This window comes from Helianthus annuus, chromosome 17, assembly GCF_002127325.2.
Source record: "Helianthus annuus cultivar XRQ/B chromosome 17, HanXRQr2.0-SUNRISE, whole genome shotgun sequence".
Classification (NCBI taxonomy): Eukaryota; Viridiplantae; Streptophyta; class Magnoliopsida; order Asterales; family Asteraceae; genus Helianthus; species Helianthus annuus.
In genome coordinates this window covers 158,236,398-158,253,536 of record NC_035449.2, presented here as the reverse complement: position 1 = coordinate 158,253,536, position 17,139 = coordinate 158,236,398, and the positions used below count along the sequence as shown (strand labels likewise).

Genomic DNA, 17,139 nt, shown 5'->3' with positions numbered 1-17,139 from the left:
CGCGAAGAATACTCGATTTTGGACAACGGAAGCAACACGTGTATGAAGACCCACCTTCGTACGAAGGCACACCTTCTTATGAAGGCACAACTTTGTACGAAGCTTTTATTTCCCACCGACACTTCGATTTCGACCGTTTCAGCACTTTGGAAGACTTACGCATTCTGTCCCCGTACGAAGGGTGATCTGGCGCTCCCTTCAATCCCTTCTTAGTCCGTGTTTATTCGTCAGACACACACTGTGAGTATACTCGAACCCATTTTCGTTTAACGCACTTTTGGGTGTTACATACGTTCTCTATAAAAAAACACAACACTTAATCGCTTTACAAATGCTAGCAGCACTCGCATGTTATACGTGATTAGTTGAATACTTGTTGCTATCTTATACAGTGATGACTTGCCTTCCGCCTTTAGCAACGATAGTACTATAGTTTGGACTCCGCACCTGTTTAGTCAGGGGTTGCTAAGAATCACTTACTTTACTTCACTTGTTCGCTTCAGTGAACATGTGTCGCGCATACTCAACTCGCAGTCATGTGGATAGCTAGTATCATTGTGATAGTTACTTGATTCGCCCGTTAGGTGTTACATGTTGGTTATGCATAAACACATTTTATACTATATCTATGCAAACTTGTGTACTCACCTTTACATTATTGTATTGACTTTATTTTAACGTATGTGACAGGTTGATGGCTGGTATGCTGCAAAAATGATAGGAAGTGTAGAAACTCATCTAATAAAAATCTAGGTTGTCGGATCTGTTTCTGTTTGAGATATTTTGATACATGTATGACTATTTGTGGATTATTTTGTTTGATAGTATGGGATATTAAACGTATTAAAAATATTGTCACATAATAGTTTTTATGAATTCTCTTGAGCAATCTGATTCGCCTAGTGTCGCGCCCCGATGATGCCGCCATCGGTTGGGGTGTGACAGATAACAGCTGTAAACTTACAAAATTCAAAAGCAAATATGTGGTTGAGATTAAAGATAAGAAGCTCGACCTGTTTACCGATGCGGTATAACTACTATCAACCCCATTATAACTACATGCCTAAATTCACTCTTTACTCATTATAACCAGTGAAGTTGAAGCAATCAAGTCAGTCTTCTCTTTTCCCTTTCACTTTTCTTCTTCATTTTTTCCGGTGAGTACCATAATTGCTAAGAAAAACATTCGTTCTTCTAATGTTTCTGAGTTTTCTAACCAGAGGATCATAGAATCCTCTAAAGAAGAACTCTGTACTTTGACGATCAGTACATTGGGCATTTAGTTGTCAAATTCCGACCCGCAGTGGATAAGGTATAGGCATGATGATTGTCCATAGCTTATGACACTAATATAAGTTTAAATATTTAAAGGTACCAAATTTAATTTGTCACACATGATCCTAGATTATATTCCACAAAAAAAAATCGTACAATATTTAAAAGGTAAATAAATCATAAACAATTCTTTCATTTATTTCTAAGGCAAATCCTACGTGTCTTCACTTCAAACCCTCTCAAAGTCATGTACTTGTATCATGCATAAAAAAAAAAGTTTTTTTTGGTCAACATAATGTTGGTGAATCGATCTAATTTTTAAATAAAATGTTTTACTTTATTACATGATTTATTTTACATAAAAGTCATTTAAAAATATTCTAATTAACATGCATTTTCATGTGTTGTAAAATATCCATAATCACCACAACAACCAGAGTCACAACAACAAACATCAACACCACATTCACAATATAGGAACAATAGAAACAATGAAATTCAATCCCCGAAGAGCGAATCTGCGAAACAATGATGGCGATACCGAGTTTGACCCATGGCCATGGGGAACCGGTCAGTCAGGTGGATCCACGCGAAACTTGTGACACAAAGCGAGTAAACACATAGACACACGTATATGCAACAATAGATACGAGATACCATAGAAACAATTGAAACATGATCACGATACACATAGAAACACATAGATTTTGCATGTTATTTATTAAATTAGAAAACAATAGTAATAATGACCCATGACACACCCCAAAAATGTTCAAATGAAAAAAAGGGAGAAAGAGTTAGATCTACTCACTGGTTGCGAAGAAATGATCCATGGGTGTCATTGATTATCAACGAATCATTGACTGGCATTGGTTAGTGATCATTAAGTCTTAGAGCACCCACAATAGAAACATATTTTTTTGCGTTTTTAAAGAGAGGAGGTGTGATGTGGAAGAGAAAGGGTGTGGGGTGGAGGAGAGAGAGTGTGGTGATATATGTGTGGAAAAATGAGAAAAAAAAATGAAGCAAGGTTATGTGATTGCGATTTAGCAAAGACGAGAGAAGGGAGATAATGTGTATTTTTTGTATTGTGTGAGTAGGGCAAGAGTGAGAAAGATGTGGATTGGTTGGGCAAGTGCCAACTAGGCACTAGAAAAAAATGAAAAAATGCCCTTTAGACCACCCGTAGTGGAAGTGAAATTGGGCGCTTTTTGCCCCATTCACGCCCCAAAACGCCCGAGCACAGCCCCCTTTGGCCCTTTTTTTAAGTTTTTTTGGTTGGGCGTGTAAATTAAAACACCGGATGAAAATTTGATTGACTAATAAGAAATTTCCAACTCATTTATGATAATATTATATGTTTTATGTTTCTAAAAAGCTAATAATTAGTTAATCATTGTTGGGCATTATACCACTACATCCATTTTAGAAAACGTCCGATAATGCCCCATTACTGACTGGACTGCCACATGACGAATGATGTCCAATAGTCTTTCTTTACCACTACACATGGTCTTATGGGGATGCTCTTATATGCCACATATATCTCTATATGCGAAGATGTATAAGGTATTCAAATAAACAAGAGGTGTCCAAACAACCAAATCCTTACTTAATAACGTTAAAAAGGGGTGTGTCTGTGGCCTAGTAGTTGGGTTTTCTAATTTAGACTCAAGTTCAATTCCCACTTATGTCATATAGGGGTGGATATATGCAATGAAGGATTCAGACTAGGCTTGTGTGAGGTTGTCAGTTCGATTCCCGATCCCAACCGGGTTTTCGTCTCACTTTGTGTTACACCAGAGAGTTCTGCTCTTATGGTGGCACAACGACTATGAGATGACAGTCGGCGATATAGTTTCCCGGGAGAATGTCTAGAAAAGCCAAATTTCAAGCCAGTGACACAGCCCAGTTAAGAAAACATAACTTGACCAAAGTAAGGTAATACGGGATTCTTCTATTTAAAAAGTGTGATAACCTTATACATGATGTTCACTGTTAAAAAAAATCGACACATGATCGTTCATGATGATTTAAAAGAAAAATAAAAAAATAAGGAAAAGAATATAATTAATGTAAATGCGCGTTTCATGTGAATGACTTTTAACCTTTGTCCTTTCAGGCACACACGGCATTCACGTTCGTATCACGTGTCTATTAACAGAATCATCACACGTCCCACCACCACGTGCCTTTCACTTTACTCCATACATTCAAACCTCACCCACCTTCTTTATATTATTATATAAATATAAATATAAATATAATAAAACATTTTTCAAAATCTATTTTCCCTTAATTATTAAGTATCAAAACACATCGCCATTCAAAATCTATTTTTCCCTTAATTATTAAGTATAAAAACACATTGCCACAACAGCATCATTTATACGATATGTCATATATAAACGGAATTTATAAATAACATACATACGATATGTCATATATAAACCGAATTTGTAAAATTGAAAAAAACAATATGAAAAAATAGCTTGGTTGTTTGTTTATCTATACATGTATAAGCTATATTATCTACATGCGTAGATAAACCATACAAAACTAAAAAAAAACTTATGTACAATTGTACAAACTAGTTTGATGGGTTTTTGTATACCTACATTAATATGTAAGAAGTATAAAATTCTAAAACCGGATTAATGATACATTTTAATGGTTTACGTTTCTTTTTCTTGTAATAATTTAGAATTCTAAAATAGTTTTTGCTAATGTCAGTTTTTTTTTTTTTTTTTTTTTTTTTTTTTCAAACGATAGACTAGCCTACTCCTAAAACCCTCATATATCTACACTTACTGGATTCTAACATTCCATCTCTTTAATGGGTAAGAAACATTTTGCAACCGCATTATGTTATTTGGGACATTTATTAATACAAATGAGGCGAAAATAAACACATAGAAACTAAAAAGCCAAATCGGTGTTCAGGAGTACATGTGACTCAGTTTACCCTTCTAAACACATGTTTACTAATTAATTACCATTAGAGTTGATTCCTTAAATTTTATATAGTTAAGTATATTTCAAAATTTACAAACTAATATTATTTTACTTATTTATTCAGTTTTACAAAATATGAATATAAATTGGTCTGTATCAGATAAAAGATTGGAGGATAGGAATATCAACAATGGGACCAGTATTTCCTCTTCCTTATATTCCACTCAATTAAGAGGGGCCTATATTATCATCTAATTGTCGTTATCATTTTTTGTTCACAGTTTAATTATGTTTATATACTAAAAAAGATATAATTTATTGGTTTTTTATTCGATATGTCATGGAAAAGGTAGAAATTAATATATGTTAGTAGAGAAACTAAATGAACAGTTGTTAAGGGTATTCAGGGGATTTCATCACATACCACATGACGCGTGGTTGCTTCTTAACGTGTTTGAGAAGCGCTTGCCACGCGTCTTGAAACCTCAGAACATAAAACCCTACTCTGATCTTACATCCACACAGAGAAAGAGAGACCTGGTGATAATTCCCGCGTGGCGATGGCGGTGGTGATTAGAAACCCTAGCCGTTCAACCCATTTCAAGAAACAAATCTCGAGCCAGAGAATCAAGAGAGGTGGAGATGGTTGTTGGCGACGGCAGACGCGGCGGAGGCCATTCTGTGTGGGTAACTACGGCGGTAGCAATGTTTTCAGCGGCGGCTAGGGTTCAATTCCGACCACGGTAAGTTTTCAGTTCCGATTGGGTTTAAGACTTGCAGATCGGCTGGCAATCCTCTTGGCCCTCGGGTTAAACCTATGGTGATGGTCTGGTGACCGTGACCGCTGTGGGTTCTAGGGTTCCGGCGAGGGTATTGGTGTCTCTCATCGGACGATCTAGAGACAGAATGGGAAACTTGAAGTCGATCTCGAACAACCGCAACGTTAGAGACTTGAACCAGTGTTCCGGCGAGAACTCAGGTAAGCTCTTTCGTGAGATTTCATATAGAATCTTATTATATATAAAATGTGGTTGTATTCCTTAAAGTACTTTGAAATGGCTGTCACCCAATCTGCCCATTATGAGTAACCTTGATATATTTTGTAACTTACATCTACAGTTGTGGCTTTTTTGAAATTTGCAGGTTTCATATTCAAAGTATTATCCACCATTATGGTAAGTGAATGTTTAGAATGAATAAAATTTGGAACATATATTTTATATTTTGTTTAAGGAAAGTATGACTACATGGTTTGGAAAATTCTATACTTCCTTAGAGGTTTAAAATGGTTTTCAATAAGCAAAGGCATAGACAAATGAGGTAATAGGTTGGAAGAAACTAGATGTGCAGAATGGTTCAGGTGTCGGCGTAGGCTATCTCGACATTTGCATAGGCTACGCCGGGTTATTTTTCATTCGATGTGTTCGCACGTTTAATATTTAATCAAAAAATCTTTTATGTGTTATGCAACTATACTAATGTTTTTGCACCTTGATTTCTTGACGCACCGGTCGATGATGGCTGTGAATTATTTCATCTGTTTTTTTTTTAATCTCAGAAGACTAAGGCTGGTGGGACAATTGATCTTGAACCTTGTCTTACACATACGTCAACTGTGGAACCTACTCTTGCTCCTGTGGTTGTGGAACATACTCTTGCCGCACCGGTCGATGATGACTACTAGAGCCGCAACTTCGGTATTATATCTTTCATCATTTTATGCATCTTATTCATAAGCGTTCATCAGTAACTCATCTACTTGTATGTTATATTTATTCTCTACATAATAGTAATTGTGCAACAAAATATAATATTTCAATTATAGCCATCAAGTTGAATATGAGGAACCCATGATTTATAATGATAATTAATTACTTACTGTAGGATATTATTCATGTATATTTTCAAATATATAATATTAGAGTGTCATCTCAAAACTCATCTTCTTCTTCCACTTATGCATTGTAATATTGTATTATTTTTTGTTTATCTATCTCAATTCTCAGTTACATGTTCCTAGAAAAGTATACTGCTTATATTAATAGTCTTTTTTCTTCATAGAATGCGCTTCGTCAGCAAAGATTTGTGCGTGAAGTTACATTACAGTACAACCTTTGCAATGAACCTTGGTATACCCTTTTCTTTTCTCTTTGTTTTATTGACCCATTACATATTCACAGATCTATATTCTTTCAGTATCTCATGATCTTGTCAGCTAGGGATGCTCATAAACCGTTAAATCCGACTGAATTGCCATGACCACAGTAAATCTGCTGGTTTAGGCGATTTAAAGAACTGAGTTTTGACGGTTCAGCTACAGTTTGGAACCAGTCGTTTATTATTGTTACCTTTTCATTTTTGGAGTATGCGGTTATGTATATGTAATATGTATAATATTTATGAACACTCTTTATCGTTATAAAATAATTTAATACAAGCTAAAGGTCGTGGAAAAGTGGAAAATGGAAAAACCATTGAAAAGGCTAAAACCGAGCCCTTTGCCTTTTCCGAAAACCGTAGTTTACGGTTGGGCCAGAATTTTCATCAAAACAGGCCAAACTAGAGTGCACAAATCGTTTTTTTAGAACCTACAACCAGGTAGGAACCGGGTCCGGGTTTAGTCAACAAAGTCAAGAACCTGGTAGGGTAGGAACCGGTTACGGGTACGTTCGGGTTTTTGACGGGTACGTTCGGGTACGTTCGGGTTTTTGGGGGGTTTTGGACGGTTTGGTTTCTTTGGTTACACCTGGGTCTACCCACATGTTGGGTAGGGTAGGAACCGGTTCCGTGTCAGGTCCGTAACCGGGTTTTTTGTGCATCTCTAGGCCAAACCAGACTATCAACACCGATATCATCAACTACTCATTCTTCAATTGCATATCATTCGACTAACGTATGATTTTTTAATGTATATTTGTGTGTTTGAAGGATTAAGTATAGTATAAGTGCCATAGCAAACAAAGGTCTGAAGAAGCCTCTATTTACCTCTGCTCGATTGAAAAAAGGGCGAAGTTCTGTACCTGGAAAGTCCTACACAAAGGTACCACGCCAGTATCATGTTGTACTGTAACGTGACTAACGTCTAACTGAACTGAATCAATAACAAGTTTTTTCGTGTGTGGTTTTGTGAAGTTTTGAGCTTTGTTTTAATGGAGAGAAGATGGTGAAGTCGGGAAATGAAACGGATACGAATGGCGTGGACAGCGATAATAACAATATGATGGATGTATTCAGATGGTCTTTGTGTAAGAAGCCTCTTCCTTAGACGCTTATGTGCTCCATCGGCATCCCTTTCCCGCCTGAACATCTAAAGGTGTAATCTTTCATTTCGTTCCATTTCCGTTTGATTCCATTCCGGGTTTGAATAGCCGTATAGTTTTTTTGCTTGGTTTAAAAAAGCGTGCCTGGGGTGATCAGGAAAGCGCCCCAGGGCCTTGAGGAGGTGCTTCATGCACACATGGGTCAAAATTGCTTCACGCACCGTCGATGATGGCTGTGAATTAGTTGCCAGAGTTTTATACGTAACTGATGATGCTGAATATTTCTTTGGATGAGTGTAGCTTATTGGGTCGATTTGATGTATGATGGTGTTTGATGTGCTGTTAGGTGGTGTCGAAGTAACATAATTTAGAGTAATTTTGCAGGTTTGTTTTGAATGAGTTAACCCAGAATCAAATGTGGAGTTTTTTTTTTTTTTTACTTTTTCTCGGCTTTGGTTTTTTACAGGTCATTTCTCAATCCGGTTGGCATGCTTCAATTATGCTTCATAATACACTTTATCTATGGTGTCGAGGCTTCTGTTTGTGGCGTTTTCACCGTTATCGCCGTTCAGATGACGTCGTCATCAGTCGTTTGGGTAATTTATTTACGGTGTCTAGGCTTCTGTTTGTAGCGTTCTTATTTATGATTTCATTACGTGCGATTTCGAGGATCAAGGCAAATATGAGATTGCTGATTCACATAAAGAAGCTGAAAAGGTTGATTTTATCATTTGGAAATAATGTCTATTTATATACACGTGTAGGTGGTGTCTATTTATATGAATCATAAATAATTAGATGATAAATAGTATTAATTAAGCAACTTTAAAGTGTTATAGGAAGGGGATGAGCACTTGTCATACAAAGAGACCTAGGATTGCAAGCTAGAGTTGTTGGTGAATTGCTCCAACCTGGTGGCCACAAAAAATTGATGCAACTGGATTTAGAAGGTATGTAAGCTACCAACACATACATAAATGTGCATATATAATAAGGTGGTGATTATAATTCAAGTGTTGGTTGTTTTTTTTCCCAGATTGTGTAGAGAACATAGATGCTCAAAAGGAGATGCTTTAGGTAGATGTTTTTACAATGGCGATTTGTCCAGCGGATTACAGTTGCATTCTGTAACGGAATATAAAAAAAACGAATTGCCACAAAATTTTGTACGGTTCAACGCTTATTGTGTAGAATATAAGAGCAAATTATGTTTCTAATTACATCACATAATGTAAACCACCACTACAAGAACAATCTTCAATGATGATTTAGCAATTCAATTGACTTGAATGGTTTTCCGAAGCAAAACTATTACTTACATGTTATCAAACCGAGAACTATACGGTTTAGCGCGCCGCAACGCGCGCATGGCATAAAACTAGTTATTAAAGAACTTAGATTTGAAGTCCCATGAATCTCTTTTACTATGTTTTCCAAACATGTTTCCTTTTATAAAACTCATCAAATTTAATTACACAGATTTATTGAGAACGAATTTGATTAATTCTTGGTATTAGCCAATTAGGTGTATTTGGAACCATTTGTTATGAAATCATAAGCATGTTCATATGTTATATCTTAAGTGGACATTTGACGGTAAGGTATGTTCTTTGTTTCTAGTAAACGATTCAAATCTTGTAAAGTGTATATACATAATTAAATTAGTGTAACGTAAAAGGTATTATGAAACATAAGAGTTTACTCTTTATAAATTCTAACAAACATTTTTTCATGTATACATTTTATTTTCAATATATTATATTCAAAAGTACAATATCTTCCACATGTTTTACTTTTAAATTTATATTTTATATTTTGCTAAGTTTTTTCTTTTTCTAATTTTTTTGATTGAGTGTTTTTTGGATTATATATATATTTTATGAATATAAAGTTAGCCACGCTTGTTGAACTGAAGACATTTTTTTCTATAAACAGCACTTAATGGTTTGGTTAATAGTTTTTTTCTATTAGGTTATAAGGAGTGGTGTCCGGCATAGGGGCAACATCAAAGTTGGAGCTCTAAGTGGGACGACAACACCACTCCGGGGTGGCACGGCTTGGCCATGACGTGGCACCGACGGTATGTTCTCGCTGTTCATGACGTAGCAAAGATGGAGTCCCTCTCTCTTCAACCCCTCTCTCTTCAACCGGGTCATCCTCCATTTCTCTGCTCCATCCTCGTCGGTTCATCCTTTAACTTGAGTGACGTGACCGCCTACGTGGAGCTCCAACCTCAAGAATGGAGCAACACACTCCTTATAGCCTTAGAGGCAATCAAAACAATTGTTGAAGAGACACCAATTAGAAAGGCACAAGTTGCATGTGATAATATTTTAACCCAAAAAAATTATTTCAATAAACAAAACCAAACTAAACAAAACATCAAAATAGCATTCACTCATCAACATGATTTGCAATCTTGTGAACACACATTCACAATTATCTTCCTAACTCTAATTACCTTTTTTATATACATACATATATATTCTGGAAACGTCTATTTCAATACCAATTTTTGAATAATATATACCAAGACTGAGCATTAAAGTAGGGTATAACCCCACTGTACATCACATTAAAACAAACTGTACAACTTTTTGTACGAAATTCATAGTGTCTACTTAAAAATTGAAACCACATGTTTATTGTTTTACCAATTTTTCATATATATATATATATATTTTTACCAATACAAAACTAAATCTCTTTTGCCTTTTAACACATTTGGCTCCCTAGCATTAAAAATTATCCAATTTCTGACCAGGGTCCAATGGGTCATCCACAACAATTGTTGAGACTTAGGGGATAGAGTTTTGACTTTCGTATATTAGAGTTTGCAATTCAGAAAGAGTTGACGGCACAACTTGCGTCTACCTTCTGTGTTGATGTAAGTTTAGCATACTGGTATAAATATATTGTAATTTTAAACCAAAAAATAATAATAATAATAATAATAATAATTATTATTATTATTATCTTACAGAGAATCTATTCTCGTTTATTTGACATTGATATAAATATTTCTTTACAATAAAAAACATCAAATCAGGTGTTAAAAATAATAACCATGTTTTACCCAATAATATAAAATAGGGACCCATGATGTACAACCAAACCTAACCCAGCCCAACCCTAAACCTAACCACGGTTAACTTTGTTCAACCCCTTGTGAACGACGTGCCACAGTTTATACACGTGTAGTATAGATTAAGGGGCAGCAGAAAGCCAGTAGCCAAGCCTTCCCTTCACCTCCCTCTTTCTCTCTCTAAAATTCCCATTTTCTCCCCCCCCTCACCTTCCTTCCATTACAGGAACTATTTTACGTTCTCATATTGGGAAACAACCATCAGTTTCTCTGTTTTTTAGCCTTTTAATTGGGTTTTTCTGCTTCTAATTTCCATCATTTTTGGGTTTTTTTTTTCTGTTACACTTTGTTGAGAAAATTTAGCTTTAGGTATCTGAAATTGAGATATTTCAGGATCTGGGTATGCGAAAAATCAGTTGATTTCGATATATTTTTGACTATTTTGAGTTGTTGACCTGGTGATGAGATGGGTCAATTTTGGAATATTTTTTTGTTTTTCGGTTGAATAATCGGTAGTTAAACCTTGTGGGTTTTGTGTATTCCTGTTTAATTCGTTTGTTTTCATTTGTTGGTTCATTCATTCAATCTAAATATGAAAACAGAGTTGAATATGAATATGAATATGGGTATGAATATAAACATGGAAGGTGAAAGTTGGAACAATGAAGATAAATCCATTGTAGCTGGAGTTATCGGATCGAAAGCATTTGATTACTTAATCTCCACCTCAGTATCCAACGAATGCTCTTTAACTTCATTAGCAAACGACGAGAATCTTCAGAACAAGCTCTCAGATCTAGTCGAGGAACCGAATTTCATCAACTTTAGCTGGAATTACGCCATATTTTGGCAAATTTCGCAGTCGAAAACCGGGGATTTGGTTCTTGGCTGGGGAGATGGGTCTTGTAGAGAACCGAAAGACGGTGAAGAATTCGAAATCTCTCGGATTCTTAATATGCGAATGGAAGATGAAACCCAACAAAGAATTCGAAAACGAGTGCTTCAGAAGATTCATCTATTGTTTGGTGGTGTAGATGAAGATAGTTATGCTTTCGGATTGGATAAGGTTACAGATACGGAAATGTTTTTTTTGATTTCTATGTATTTCTCGTTTCGGAAAGGTGAAGGTGGTCCGGGAAGTTGTTTTTCTTCAGGTAGGCATGTTTGGATCTCGAATAATTTGAATTCCACAACCGATTATTGTTACAGATCTTATCTTGCTAAATCGGCCGGCATTCAGACGGTTGTTTTGGTTCCTACTGATGTTGGTGTTGTTGAAGTTGGATCTATTCAATCAATACCGGAAAACCCTAAACTTGTGCAGTTAATTAGATCTTCATTTTCGGTTAATCCGGTAACTGTAAGTGTAACCCCTACGTTACCCGTACCTGTACCAGTACCGGTTCCGATGGTTGTGAAACCGAATAATGTTAATTCGGATAAGCCGGTTAGGGTTTCGAAAATTTTCGGGCAAGATCTGAGTTCGAATTTGAACCAGTTGAGCCAGTTGGGCCAGTCGCAGTTTCGGGAGAAACTTGCGGTGCGAAAACCGGACGAGCCAAGGCTTCCGTTTTCGAATTGGTCTCAGTTTAATGCGGTTCAAAAGCAGATTGATTTCACCGGGATTACGTCGCGGCAGGTGAGTGTGGAGTCGAAGGGTTCGGAAGAGTCGCTCCCTGGGAACGAAAGGAAATCGTTAACGGATATCTTGGATGAGAAACGGCCTCGAAAACGTGGGAGGAAACCTGCGAATGGAAGAGAAGAGCCGTTGAATCATGTCGAAGCGGAGAGACAAAGACGGGAGAAGCTGAACCAGAGGTTTTACGCGTTGCGATCGGTGGTCCCTAATATATCGAAGATGGATAAAGCGTCGTTGTTGGGAGATGCGATAACGTACATAACCGATCTTCAGAAGAAGCTGAAGGAGATGGAGTCGGAGCGACGGTCACCAAGCAACCCGACTTCGTCGAATTTGGAGAAAGTTGAAGTTCATGCCGCTCACGATGAAGTGATTGTGAGGGTTACTTCGCCATTAGACGCGCATCCTGTTAACAAAGTGGTTCAAACGTTCGAGCAAGCTAAGATTAAAGTGATGGAATCGAAAATGACCACGATAAACGACATGGTGTTCCACACGTTTGTTGTTAAGTCTCATGGACCCGAGCAGTTAACGAAGGAGAAGTTGATCTCTGCGTTTTCACGAGAAACAAACTCGTCGTAACATCCATCGATATCGAATCAAGGAAAAGAAACCTGGGTTTTTTTAATTAAAGTCTTAACGTTTTTGGATATTGTAGAACAGAAGAACAACGTAGAAACGAGGTTAATTTCGTTGTTTTTAAGGTTTTATATACAGTTTTATGTGAAGATTTTAGATATGTATGTTAATTTGTTATAAAATATGGTCGTTAATTGATATATAAGTCTTGGGTTTAAAGTCGATTATGCATTTTGTTCATGTGATAGTTTTGGACCGGCAAGATGGTTGGTTCTTTGGCTACTGCTACCGATCCGGTTATGAAAACATTGCTTTGGTGTACCTAAAAGGTTAAAGCATCTAAAGAAAATCGTATATTAGAAAAGTTTTTGTTGTTAAATTGGGAAAGTTTTCTAATTTGGGGTCAAAAGGGTAGGAACATTTGGTGGGTTATTGGAACCCATTGTGAGTTTGTGACTCACATGCAACTTGGACACCTAAAGCATATCATAAAAGCATGCTGGACCGGCGTTGTTGGTTAAGTTACAAGCAGGTAGACATGGGCAGATCTAGAAAATTATTATAAGGACAACAGTTTTTTAAAAGAAAGAAGTAAAAAAATTGAAAAAAACATTAATTTTTTTTTTCTAAAATTTAGATTACTGCAGGAATGTCAAGGGCAACGGAAGTTACCCCTTCTAATAAGGTAGATTCACCCCTGCTAGTGGACATAATAACACAAATGAAATTGTAATGTTTGAGGGAATAAGAAAAAAAATGATGACAACAGACACTATAAACCGATCTAAATGAATTACCGGTTAAACAAGGAATCTATAGTGTTGCTAGTTTGGTTACACACTTATGAAACCTATTGATATGTTCTTCGGTGTTGCTAGTACTATTTCAAGCTAATGGATAAAACACAAATGAGAAACACTCTTTCGACTGAATATAAGAAAATATCTCGTTAATCGAACTAAAACTAAAACCGGGTCAAAACAAATAATACTGAAAATCTCTTGTTAAATTAGACTAAAACTAAAATCGGGTCAAAATAAATAATGCTTACTTCGTCCCTTTGTTGACCGACCGGATTTAGAGACCGGGTCGACCAGTTAAACCGGTTACATAAACATTTTTGAAAAACAATATTGTTACTTTTTAATTTTTATACTTCTTAAGGGATCAGAAATTAGAAATCCATGTGTATATATTTGTAAGAATCCCAAAATTCCATTTTCTATTCGTGTAAAATATTTAAAATTTAAAACCAAAACCCTTGTTTTTCTTTTCATGTAAAATATTTAAAATTTAAAAGCAAAACCCTTGTTTATCATTATCATGAATATAATTATTAATGTTGGAAACGTGTTATCATATAATATAAAAAAATATGTATGTGTTATATTTAAATAATATTATATTTTTTGTCATGGAATAATGGTGGAAAAAGCAAAAAAGTCTAACAATATTAGAAAATCCAGAGGTGGATTTGGAGCCCCATTAATGGAAAACATGTATAAATGCAAAAACGTGCCATCAAAATAGGGACCATAAGTCTTTGATTCCCTTTTGCTTTCCCTTTCTTTTGTGTTCATATAGACTATAGCACATGCAAAACCTCATATGTAAATTACGACTTTAACCCTAACCTTCCCTTTATCCTTTTTTTAATTATAATAAATAATTAATCGTTTAAACTGATGGAGAATATATATTATTTGTCTATTAATCAAATGTTTTATTATCTCGAGTTTATTAGTTTACATATTTAACATTAAATTAGTACAAATCGAAGTGGTTATGAGTTATGACTCTTATTCAAACTTGTTGTTTAAGATAATACGGGTCGGCTTTATTTATAAATTTATTCTTTTAAAAATACATAGAAAATAATGAGAAAGGCTATTTGTACATCAATCCTAACTATTAATTTTTTTTTTCTCATATACATAATCATTTTTACGATATTTGAGAAAAATAAAAAGAAATATATATTTGATTATTTTTTGTCTAGTATTATAATACACGGAAATGAGACGTAGTAATAATTTGTTTATTTATTGAAACACATCATTATAATATGTGAATAATGAATTCTGTTAAATTGAGAAAAGATATAAAATGTTTTATGTAAATCTAAATAATACTAATATAGTCACGTGATATTCAATGATACATTTAATTAAAAAGAACATGTGTCAGTCAATTATTTGTATATATAGGTTTCGAATTACCAACTTTTAGTTCATACTTTTATATCTTATGTATTATTTATACGGTGACATTGACTTATTTAATGCACATTAATCAAATTTGTTTGATATATTTAAAATTTGCTACACTAATGTAAGATATTAATTTATACTAGCACTTCATAACATAATCATATCAACTATTTTTTACATTATAACATTTATTATCTGACTAGACACAAATATACATCTTATCTAATTTAATACATTCACTTGGGAATAATACATTCACTTGGGAATACACTAGTGTTATTGATAATTTAGATAAAGTTTAAGTTAATAGAAGATGAAGATTAGGGGTTCAATTTCCATAGTATACAAATTTAGCCATTAAAAAAATCTAATGTAGTTATACAACTTATTAATGTAGTTTAGAAAATATTTATTAAACTTCTCATGGTGTATGTTCCTACATCTAAGTTCTTAAATACTTTATATTTGAATTTATTTAAATGATCATTGACGTAGCAACTTAAAACTGGCAAGGGCTAGAATACATGATCATCAACATTGGTAGAAAATGGTTAGGTGTGGAAGAGTCGAAACACACTTTTTTTCAACATTTTAAATAGATAAGTAATGTAATGGTGTTAGCTACAAATTGAAGAAGAAGCAAAAGAGAGGGAAAATCAACAATGTCATAGCTAACTTCTTTTAACAATGATTATAAGTAGTTATAGGCAGCTAACCAACACTAACGGTTACTAACTAACTTTTAACAACTGTTTAACACTAAGACCCTTTACTAACACATTATTACATTTCCAGTCCCTGACTCATTATTGACCTAACAATACTCTCCCCCTATTTTGAATTTTTAACCTCAAGAATTAAAGCCTGGAAATCTCAATTCAAACTCAGCTAAATCCTCCCACGACGAATCCTCCAACGGTAAGCCTTGCCAGTGAACCAACACCTGATTAACCATACGATTACCTTTCCGAACCAAGCGCTGGTCCACAATTGATCTGGGTTGCAGCAAGAAACGAGAATCAGTAGGCAGAGGAACAATTGGGGCATGTTGACCAAAAGCTTTCTTCAACAAGGAAACATGGAATACAGGATGAAGCTGTGCATCACTTGGTAAGTCTAATTTGTAAGCAACTTTCCCAATCTTTTCAATCACCAAAAATGGCCCAAAATATTTGGGTCCAAGTTTTAAATGTTTCTGATTTCGTAGTGTATTCTGTACAAAAGGGTGCAATTTGAGATATACCCAATCCCCCATTTGAAATGTTCTTTCACTTCTATTAGCATCAACATATTGCTTCGTTCTGTTTCTCGTTTGAGTTAATCTCTCTTTCAATAGGTTAATCATAGCTTCCCTGTCCCTGTATACAAGTTCCACTGCCTCCACTATTGTATCATAAGGTATATAGGGAATGTGAGTGGGAGGTGGAAACCCATATAAGGCCTCAAAAGGGCTCATTTTTATTGCAGAATGATAGGTAGTATTATACCACCACTCAGCCAGGCTAAGCCATTTTAACCACTGCTTAGTAGAATGCATACACATACACCTTAGATAAGTCTCCAAGCATCTATTAAGTACCTCAGTTTGGCCATCACTTTGAGGGTGATAGGCAGTAGAATAAGCCAGCTGAACTCATTGTAATCTCATAAACTCTTTCCAAAAAGTGCTTAGAAAGACTGGATCTCTGTCTGAGACTATTGTCATAGGACAACCATGCAGCTTAAGAATGTTATCTGTAAACATCTTTGACACTTGAGAAGCTGTATAAGGGTGAGACATAGGCATGAAGTAAGCATATTTAGTGAGACGATCCACCACTACTAATATTGTATCCTTTCCCTGCACTTTAGGAAGTCCAGACACAAAATCCATAGAAACATCTGTAAAGACATGTGTTAGAACTGGCAAAGGTTGCAAATGGCCAGGGCTAGCCACTGGTTCATACTTGGCCTGCTGGCATTGAGAACACTCTTTGACCCTGATGTGCGTGAAGTGTGTATATTTTTAGGTGTATATTTTAAGCCCTTTTTACACTTTTTAGCCAAGTTTTAAATTTATAAACACGATATTCACTAACACTAAACACACATATGGGCAAGTGCACCCATCGTGGACGTAGTATAGTGTTGGTAAGA

The 17,139-nt window shown here is 35.3% G+C and overlaps 1 protein-coding gene and 1 long non-coding RNA gene across 10 annotated transcripts; both read left to right on the top strand.

The window, feature by feature from the left end:
* The first annotated feature begins 4,530 nt into the window (after positions 1-4,530).
* Positions 4,531-8,792, top strand: LOC118489005. 9 transcript variants are annotated; one of them, XR_004885682.1, is made up of 9 exons: positions 4,531-5,209; positions 5,374-5,405; positions 5,792-5,927; positions 6,292-6,359; positions 7,159-7,270; positions 7,363-7,874; positions 7,957-8,207; positions 8,330-8,440; positions 8,527-8,792. It is a non-coding gene; the product is annotated as an uncharacterized LOC118489005 (long non-coding RNA). The 9 variants fall into 9 exon arrangements; XR_004885677.1 differs by having other exon boundaries at positions 5,789-5,927; positions 7,363-7,543; XR_004885675.1 differs by having other exon boundaries at positions 5,789-5,927.
* A 1,891-nt stretch (positions 8,793-10,683) lies between these two features.
* LOC118489004 (transcription factor MTB1-like) lies at positions 10,684-12,993 on the top strand. The gene has a single exon (XM_035986507.1). It carries the CDS (start codon positions 11,168-11,170, stop codon positions 12,794-12,796), a length of 1,629 nt encoding a protein of 542 aa, XP_035842400.1. The 5' UTR covers positions 10,684-11,167; the 3' UTR covers positions 12,797-12,993.
* Positions 12,994-17,139: the final 4,146 nt, after the last annotated feature.

Excerpts from the sequence above, each read along its gene's own strand:
- LOC118489004 (XM_035986507.1), top strand. The coding sequence starts at position 11,168 with ATGAAAACAGAGTTGAATATGAATATGAATATGGGTATGAATATAAAC.